The sequence below is a fragment of the Ovis aries genome, chromosome 1 (assembly GCF_016772045.2).
Source record: "Ovis aries strain OAR_USU_Benz2616 breed Rambouillet chromosome 1, ARS-UI_Ramb_v3.0, whole genome shotgun sequence".
Classification (NCBI taxonomy): domain Eukaryota; kingdom Metazoa; phylum Chordata; class Mammalia; order Artiodactyla; family Bovidae; genus Ovis; species Ovis aries.
The window spans coordinates 113,091,871-113,100,417 of record NC_056054.1 but is presented as its reverse complement, the minus strand read 5'-3'; the positions used below and the strand labels follow the sequence as shown (position 1 = coordinate 113,100,417).

The 8,547-nt window shown below is 47.6% G+C and overlaps 1 protein-coding gene across 2 annotated transcripts; it reads right to left on the bottom strand.

Moving 5' to 3' along the window:
- Positions 1-380: 380 nt before the first annotated feature.
- Positions 381-6,726, bottom strand: FCRLA (Fc receptor like A). Of its 2 annotated transcripts, XM_027957111.2 has the most exons (6): positions 6,609-6,726; positions 3,526-3,540; positions 3,098-3,250; positions 2,514-2,780; positions 1,757-2,041; positions 381-741 (listed from the first exon to the last, which is right to left on the bottom strand). In XM_027957111.2, the coding sequence occupies exons 1-6, from the start codon at positions 6,664-6,666 to the stop codon at positions 437-439; spliced, it is 1,083 nt and encodes a 360-aa protein (XP_027812912.2). In that variant the 5' UTR covers positions 6,667-6,726; the 3' UTR covers positions 381-436. The 2 variants fall into 2 exon arrangements, with proteins under 2 accessions (XP_027812912.2, XP_042112832.1); XM_042256898.1 differs by lacking the exons at positions 2,514-2,780; positions 3,526-3,540.
- Positions 6,727-8,547: the final 1,821 nt, after the last annotated feature.

The window sequence follows — 8,547 nt, the reverse complement described above, 5'->3', positions numbered from 1 at the left end:
ATTATTGGATGTTTAATAATATCCCTAGACACCAGCAGCATATACCCCCGCCCCCGACCATGTGACAACCAAAAATATCTCCAGACATTGCCAAATGTCCCCTAGGATGGAGAGAGATTGCTGTTGGTTGACACTGCTGCATTAAATCTATCTCAATGCTTCTCTTTCATTCACCAGATTCTGGTCTGGGCCACAGAAGGCAACTCTCTAGATCAAGCAGGATATGACTTCATGTTAAGAGAGAATACACAATTATAGTTAAACTCCAGGTATAACTTGGTACAAATTTATTTATACTCACCTATCTCTGCTGCTCTAACAAAACACTGGGCAACCTGTAAAACCATTTATGCATGAGTATAGAACAGAAAGATGAAAACTAGAAAAAAACCCTGGATTTATTGGGGGTAGTCAAGCAATACAGCAGGTGAACTATTTATTCATGTTTGGCAGGACCCTTTGTGGTCTCAAGCTTCAGGTGGCTAGACAAGTCCCTCAGCTCTATGACCAGGTGACCAAGGAGAACTCTCATATCCTGTATCTGCTTGAGGAGAACACGCATCTGGTGATACAGATGAGGGTCTGGGCCTTGTGGAGGGGAAAAGGAGTCTGGATCCTTAGCAGAAGGGGTGGGAAGTGGAGGCAGTGGCTCAGGGGGCTTTGTAGAAGTAGTTTCTGGAGCATCTGCTTTCTGAGGAGGAGCTGGAGTCAAGGCAGTGGGCGCAGCAGAGCTGGAGGGACCTGGATCAGGGGCGGGAGACACAGACAAGAGTGAAGCCCGACTCTCGTCCTACCCTCATACTCCTGGTCAATCTTTCTTATTCTCTGAAAGCAGCTTTGGAGCCCAGTGGCAGCAAAAACTTGAGGACTCTGGTCCAAATTCCAGTCTGAAGAAATCTGAATTTCTTCTGCTTGAAAATCTTCCACAGGGAGGCCTTATCATTAAAAGGGCTATGGATAATAGCCAGTTCCTCCTCTTTTAATTGAATTCCTTACAACACGCATGTTGTACAACAGGTAACTGGTCCTAGGTCAGTCTCCTATGTAGTACATGCATGCACGCTAAGTCTCTTCAGTCGTGTCTGACTCTTTGTGACCCCATGGACTGTGGCCTGCCAGCCTCCTCTGTCCATGGGGATTCTCCAGGCAAGAATACTGGAGTGGGTTGCCATGGCTTTCAACACTAATATACATGACATTAGTGTAATTCCTTATCCTGTGCCAGCCTTCAGTGTCTTGAGGACGCCTCTGCTGGCCCCATGAGTCACTTCCTCTTCAAGATGAGCATCTCGCATCCCTTCCATTATTTTCCTTATGACATGACTTGAGCTCCCTCCCTACCCTGGACACCTCCTGTGGGTATATTTCAGATCAAATGCAGCCTTCTTGATGGAGATTCCTAGAATTGAATATAAACTGCAGCCTACTTCATCCTCACTCTAGAAACTCTGTTCCTACATATGTCCAGAGTTCATGAAGGGAGTGTCAAGTCTACGGGGCAGTAGCTCCTGGCTCAGGTCTTGGTTTGGTGAGTTGTACACCACGGTCTGAGGGAGAAGTTGCCTATTTGTGCTTTTTTCCACCACCAGGAACTCTGGCTTATTGTTCTTGCCTCCTGTGTGTCCTTTCTTAACCTGCTTACACCAAACCCTAGCTCATGGACCCAGTTGTCTTATCCCCTTCCTTCCTGCTTTTTCACACACATCACACACACAAACACACACACACACACACACACACACACACACAAACTCACCCTGCACCCTGATCTCCAGCTTGGGGCTCTGTTTCCAAACTTGATTGTCCTCAGTGGCTGCTTCACACCAGTAGGACCCAGAATGTGCCTCTGACGCAGTGGGGATCTGGAATTCTGGAGAGGGGCCCCTGCTGCGCACTGTCCTGCCGTCCTTGTAGAAGGAGAAGAGGAGGCGGGCGGCTGACCTCTGCAGGGGTAGCTTGGTCTGACAGCTCAGGGTCACTGGCTTCCCCTCTTGGGGCTCAGCTGAGGGTGTGACTCTGAGAACTGGGGCTCGAAACAGTTCTGGGGGAGAGAAAGGTGAGAAAGCGGAGGTCAGTCTACATTCAGGTGAGCCCCCAGCAAGCAAAGAACCCCGGCCCCACTTTCCTTCCCATCTTTCTAGATCAGGAAGGCCTTCTCTTAGAGAAGTTCCATTTGAACCTTTCAAGTTGTCTCTCTCTTCAATAGACAGGGCTAGAGAAGATCTAGAGATGGGCAAATCTGACAGGAAGCCAGACATCCAGTCAGTGAACATCGGGGAACACAGAACTGTGTAGGACAGAGCAGAAGGAAACATGTTGAGCTCAGAGTCGAGCTGAAGGGCTTGAAAAGGCGATGCTAAGGTGCTGCTCCTCCTGAAGGCCACCTGGGGCATCTGGCAGCAACCTACTGCTTAGGCCTTCGGTGATCTTGCCCTCTCCAGCGAAAGACAGTTGTAGTTCCCCTGTCTTTCCCCACCTGCCTCCACCATGACGACACTGCCTCCAGTGCTTACCGTGAACTGTGAGAGCCACAGGAGACGCCACCTCTGGGCTCCCGGGACCAGGGCTCCTGAGGACAGCGCTGCAGTGGTAGTGCCCACTGTCGGCCTTTTGCGCCACAGTGATGGAGATTTCCTTGCTAGGTCCGGGGGGGCCAAGGGCTGCACCGTCTCGGTAGAAGGTGACCTGGGTCAGTGGCCAGTCTTGCCAGGCCTGGCAGCGCAGAACCAGAGGGTCTCCTTCGAATATAGGCTTGGCTGGGCTTTGGAGGATCAGCCAGTCTGTGATCCAAAGCAAAAGCTGAGCGTGACCTACTGCCCCTTGGGAGCTCCCTCAGAGCTGCCCATGATAGAGCCCTCTAGTCTTTCTCCGAGGGGCCAGGCCACCTGCCCTCTGGTTGGGAGTGTGGGACAGCTTCTCTAGGGTCTAGCACAGAGGGTACCCTGGCTTCTTGGGCTGGAGATGGAGCAGATGGTATCCTTTCCCATGGCTAGTTTCCTGGGGGTACCTTCCTGAGTGGGCTGTGGGGCTGAAAGGAGAGCTTTGGGAAATGGGAGAAAGAGCTGCCCGCACTGGTCAGTCCTTTCTAAGGCCTCACCGTAGGACACAATCAGGTGGATGGGTTCACTGAAAGTGTAGCCTTTGACCTGGAAGCGGACTTCCTTTGGGTCTGTCAAGTCATCCTCAGGGTGGCACATGCTCTGCTGGGTGCTGGCTGGTCCTTCGCACTGGAGCGCCTCAAAACTGGCAGCTGCGGAGAGCACGGTTGGAGAAGAACCAGAAAATGATGCTGCAGCTTGGAGAAAGAGGGCAGGAAACAGCTCTCCATAGCGGTTCCTCCCTCTCCTTGGGGAATCATGCGTTTGCAAATAGAGTAAGAAGATATCAAAACCTTTTTTTTCCCCCAAGAGACCCATGTGGCTCTCTAAAAGGGATACATTTGACTTGATTCGCTGGCTCCCGGGTGCAGTCAGTGAGTGGACTGTGGGTTTGAGGAAGGGGGTGGGGAGAGAATGGTGAACTCACCAGCATGACATCCAGCTGCAGGTGCAGGAAACCAGACGTCAAAGACAAAGAGGATCCCAGAGCAGACAGACACGGGACAAGAGGGAAGGGAGATCAGATTCTAATATTTGTTGAGTGTTTGCCATGTGCCAGGCATTGCCAGGCACGTTCACGCTTTATCTCACTAATCTCACAAGATTTTTAGGCATGTGATTTCACCCCCACTTTATAAATCTTATTAATAAATGAACAGATTTTGAAAAGCCAATTCATTTACCCCCAATTTAAAAAAAGAGTAAGGAGTACAGCAAGAAAGTCAGGTACATCTGAGCCCAGAGTCAGTATTCTCTTTACTTCCTTGTCCAGACATGATCTACTTTGGTCCTCAGACCTTCCTGGGGGCTTTCTTCCATATTTTCATTTTCCCAGATTCACTTTGCTCTTCATCCTTGAACATGTCATCTACCACTAGCTTTTAGTACCTCCTCCCTGGCTCCTCCTTTCAGGTTTTCCTTTTTCAGTCACATTTACCTTAACGTCCTCTGTGCCTTGAACTTTCCCTGGCAATGGTAGAGCCCATCCTATGTCTTTCCTTCTACCCCTGACCCTCTACTCCGAGTCTGTACTGGTAGCTATGAAGCAATTCTTTCTTTGCTTGGGGGTTTGAACTTAGTGTTATAGCTTTTTCACCACATTTCCTCACCCTACCTCTTAGTTCCGTGGTTGACCCAGGCTAGGTAAATCTCTCGTCTCCGTGACTGCTCCTTGACCCTCTTGATGCTTCTTTCCCTCTCCGGGGCTCATGGCCGTTCACATGTTCTTAGTTCTTTACTGTGTCCCTTCCTGTCCCACTTGCTTTTGTTCCCTTTTACTTCCAAAGTCCCGATGCTCTTCTTTGACCTTGCAACTTCTCTTGGCAAGGCCCCTCTCTACTTCCTAATCCTCGTTACATCAGCAGCAGGTGCTTTCTTTTGATCCCTCTCAGCCCTCTTCATCACCCTGCTACCCTCTTTTCAGTTCCTCCACTTTCACTCAACTGGAGTCAGCCTCTTCTCTTTTTGTAAAATAGAACGTTGTTAGGCTACCAGGCACTTTGACTCAATAAACTATGTGACGGGTATTATTATTCTCATTGTATGGATAGGAAAATCGAGTTCAGAAATCTGAAAAGTGGCTTTTCCAAGTGATACAGAGCTAGTAAATAAGAGTGGCTTGAAACCAGAGCATCTGATTCTGAGTCTGGACTTCTCACCACAATACCACTGCTGTGGTATTCAGTCACCCAGTCCTGTTTCTGTGTGTTCAATAAAACAATTCAACAAAAATATTGTGTAGGGAAAATGTGGGTGCTGAGAATTCAAAGATAAATAAGATAGTTTTAAAAATCAAACAAAAAGGCATTGTCCCTGCCTACAAGTAACTCTCAGTTCAGCGGCTGGCACAGGCATATGAAGAGATTATTTCAGATGAGGAAGAAAGTAAAAAGAAAGAATTTGCACAGGCTGCCATCAAAGCAGAGAGGAGGGCTCAAGGAAGATTTCCTGGTAAAGATGCCACCTAAGCTGAGTCTTTAGGGATGCGCAGAAGATTATAAGTGAAAGAGGAGCAGGGAGCAATGGCAGGAACAGGGAAATGGGGCTCATTTCAGGCAGAAGTAGCAGTATGAACAAAACTTTGGAGATAAATAATAGTTTGGCAGGTAAATATAAGCAGATTGGGATTTATTGCAAGGCTCAGAGGGTGAGAGAAGAGGTTGAAGAGGTTGAAACACGGCCAAGTTATTGTGGACCTTGAATGCCATGATAAGGCGCTTGGGCTGGCAGACTTGAATTTTAGAAATTACTCTGGCTGCAGAGTCAGAATTTATTTCAAGGACACAAGGCTGAGATGTGAAGATTAGTTAGGAAGTCGTTGGACTAGCACAAGACAGAAATGGTGAGGGCTTGTCCTAGCAGATGCTATTAGGCATGTTTCAGGAAAGAGACCGGGTCTAGGACCAACTTAGAAGGTAGACTCTGCCAAACTTGATAACTGATCATGTGTAGAGGATGAAGGAGAGGGAGGAATCTATGTTATCTCCCAATTTTTGACCCAGATGTCTGGATGGATACCATTAACTGAGATAAAACAGTGAGAAATGAAATTTGGGGACATCCCTAATGGTCTAGTGGCTAGGATCCTGGGCTTTCACTGCCATGGCCCAGGTTAAACCCCTGGTTAAGGAACTGAGATCCCTCAAGCCACTTAGTACAGTCAAAAAAACCAGAAGGATGAAATTAGGAGTGGGAGGCACCAAGAGAATAGATGAGTTCCACTCTGGTCGTATCGTGCTGAGATATCTTGAAACACGCAGGTAGCTACGTCTTGTGCAAAGCTTGATGTTTGAATGTGAAACTCAAAAGCATGATTAGGGTGTGATGCATCGCTTAGAACTCTTAATTATACATTTGTGGTGGTAAAAGTTAAATAGACAAATAAGTTCACTAAGGAGCTGCTGCTGCTAAGTCGCTTCAGTAAATTAAAAACTAAGGAGGCAAGGAGGCAACTGTAAAAAATGTCAGTCTTTAAGGGAAAGAGAAGAGAAGCCACCAAAGGGACCAAGAGAGATACATGAAGTACAAAGAGCAGCCAGGGGAATAGAGATTGCCAAGGAAGAATAAGTGATCAGCAGTACCCAATGCAGCAGAGAAGTCCAGCAGGATAAGATTTTAAAAGTGTGAAGTGTCTGAATAGAGTTTGTTGTGCTCTGGCCGAAACTGAGCCCAGCGGAAGCCAAACTACAGTCATTGAGAGTGAGTGACAAGTGGGGAAATAGAGAAAGCAAAAATGCAGACTACTCGTTTAAGAGATTTATCTGAGCAAAGAAAGAAAAGAGTTGAGATTGTAGCTAAAGAGGGCATCATAGTTAAGAGGACTTTTAGGATGAAAAAAAATACCATTCAGAAAGAGCCATTCAGTTCTGCCCGCGAAACTTTCTTACACTAGCCCTATCCCACCTGAACTTGGCTTCTGAGAGCTGAAGTTAGTCCATGCTGCTTTCCTTTGGGTCTTTTCCCCAAAGTCCGACATATCTCCATTACCACAAATTCCAAGATTTTACTTACCCAGTAGCATCTGGGCTGCCCAGAGCAAAGCAGGAGAAAAGTAGAAGACTCCGGCCATGAGGACAGAGCTGAGCTTCGTGGTAACTGTGTTTGGGTCTCCTGCAGCTTCTAACACACTGATTTTCTTCAACACGAAACCTCTCAAATTAGAAAAGAGGAAGTAAGTCTAACTGTCTGATCTCCTTGCATCTGGGGCCCATTTTCAACTTTGCAATTGACTTTCATCCTTCAGATTGACCAGGTTGGTTCCAGCACCATCAGCACCCTTAGGGGTGTGGATGACATGATCACCCTCCCAGTTGTTCGCGAATTCCCCCACAAAGCTCAGAGACCTTTCAAAGCATGTTGGAAAGCATGTTTCAAAGTCTGCTCTCCCACCGGCCTTCACAAACTCTGGGCAAAATCAGTGCAACAATTGTTCATGTCACCAATGAAATAACTGGGGATAGGAGGCAGGAAATTGCTTGAAGGCTACACAGAAAGTCACAGGAAGAGCAATGGTGAGAATTCAAGTGTCCTATCTTGTCCTGTTCCAAGTCTTACATGCTTCTAGTAACCAAACTGGAGCATGGCAGAAGGGAGAAGAAGATTGGCAGTTGTTGTTCAGTCACTCAGTCGTGTCCGACTCTTTGTGACCCCACAGACTGCAGCACGCCAGGCTTCCCTGTCCTTCACTGTCTTCTGGAATTTGCTCAAACTCATGTCCATTGAGTCCATGATGCCATTCAACCATCTCATCCTCTTCTGCCCCCTTCTCCTCCTGCTCTCCATCTTTCCCAGGAACAGGGTCTTTCCCAGTGAGTTGGCTCTTCGTATCAGGTGGCCAAGGTATTGGAGCTTCAGCTTCAGCATCAGTCCTGCCAGTGAATATTCAGGACTGATTTCCTTTAGGATGGACTGGTGGCACCAAATTACATATGAGATTAGCCCCCTGGTATGCTCCTAACATCCAAAGCCCAGACAAATTTGTAAACAAATTTTTCTAGACTCAGGCCTTAGCTCTGCTTTTCTACAGTACAACTAAAGCTATTCAGTCTCATTGGAAATCTGAGTAAAAGGCAAAGAAGGACTCCTGGGAAAGAGCAGAGGAAAAAAGAAAGTCAATTTCCGGAGGCCCTATCTGTAAGCTTAGGGCTCAGGCTCATGGCCAACACTCAAGCCACTGATCCTGAAGAAATTAGAGACAGAAGGCATCTGATAGCCTGGGAAACCTGAGAAGAGTCAGGAACAAGGGCAACAGGAAGGGCACAGCCTCTGTCTTCAGCTCCAGGGGGCCTATGGGAACCACGTGCCCACCTCTGAATATGTGCTGTTGGACTGAGATCTCCTCAATGAAAGGGCCCAGGCCTCTTTTCCCAGGGACCACACTCCTCTCCCCTTCCCATCATAATACCCACCAGGCCCTCAGTTGATGACTGAGAGATGAAACGAGCCATCAGAAATGGGGGAGGCAGTCCTGCCTGAAGGCAGAAGAGTCAGCATGACCCTTCAACTGTGCAAAAACCACACGTCAGAACAGATATGATAGCAACAGAGGCCTGACAGAGCGGGTACTTCTCAAGCTAAAATAAGCATTTAGAATAAATTTTCCATTATCTGAGAGACAAATTTTTTTTGCAGGTGGCCCCAGGGAATCCAGTGGGAGTGGGGGGCGAATATGGGTGCAGGGAGAAGCAGTGAGGCAGTAAGCCGTGCAGGTGATGTGGCGTGAAAGAACCCACAGGTTCAGAAGAGGAAGAGAAGTCTAGGCCAGCCCTAATGAAAATGAAGAAAATGAATGTGTTTAGATGAATTTCCAGACCTAACACTCTGTAAAACACAGACTCTCGGAGTTAGGTCTGTAAGGAGCTTCCACATTAACCCCAGAAATCGTTCCCTTCTCATGCCCCCAACTTCTCCTTAACTGCCCTTACCACTGAGTTGTACCTAGATAGAGACC

Bases quoted from the DNA above. Each gene is read 5' to 3' on its own strand.
- FCRLA (XM_027957111.2), bottom strand. From the start codon at position 6,666: ATGGCCGGAGTCTTCTACTTTTCTCCTGCTTTGCTCTGGGCAGCCCAG. The intron at 2,781-3,097 runs GTGAGGCCTTAG...TTTGGATCACAG, and splicing joins CCACCTGATTGTGTCCTACG to ACTGGCTGATCCTCCAAAGC. The intron at 742-1,756 runs GTGAGTTTGTGT...CCCCTGATCCAG, and splicing joins GCTGGAGATCAGGGTGCAGG to GTCCCTCCAGCTCTGCTGCG.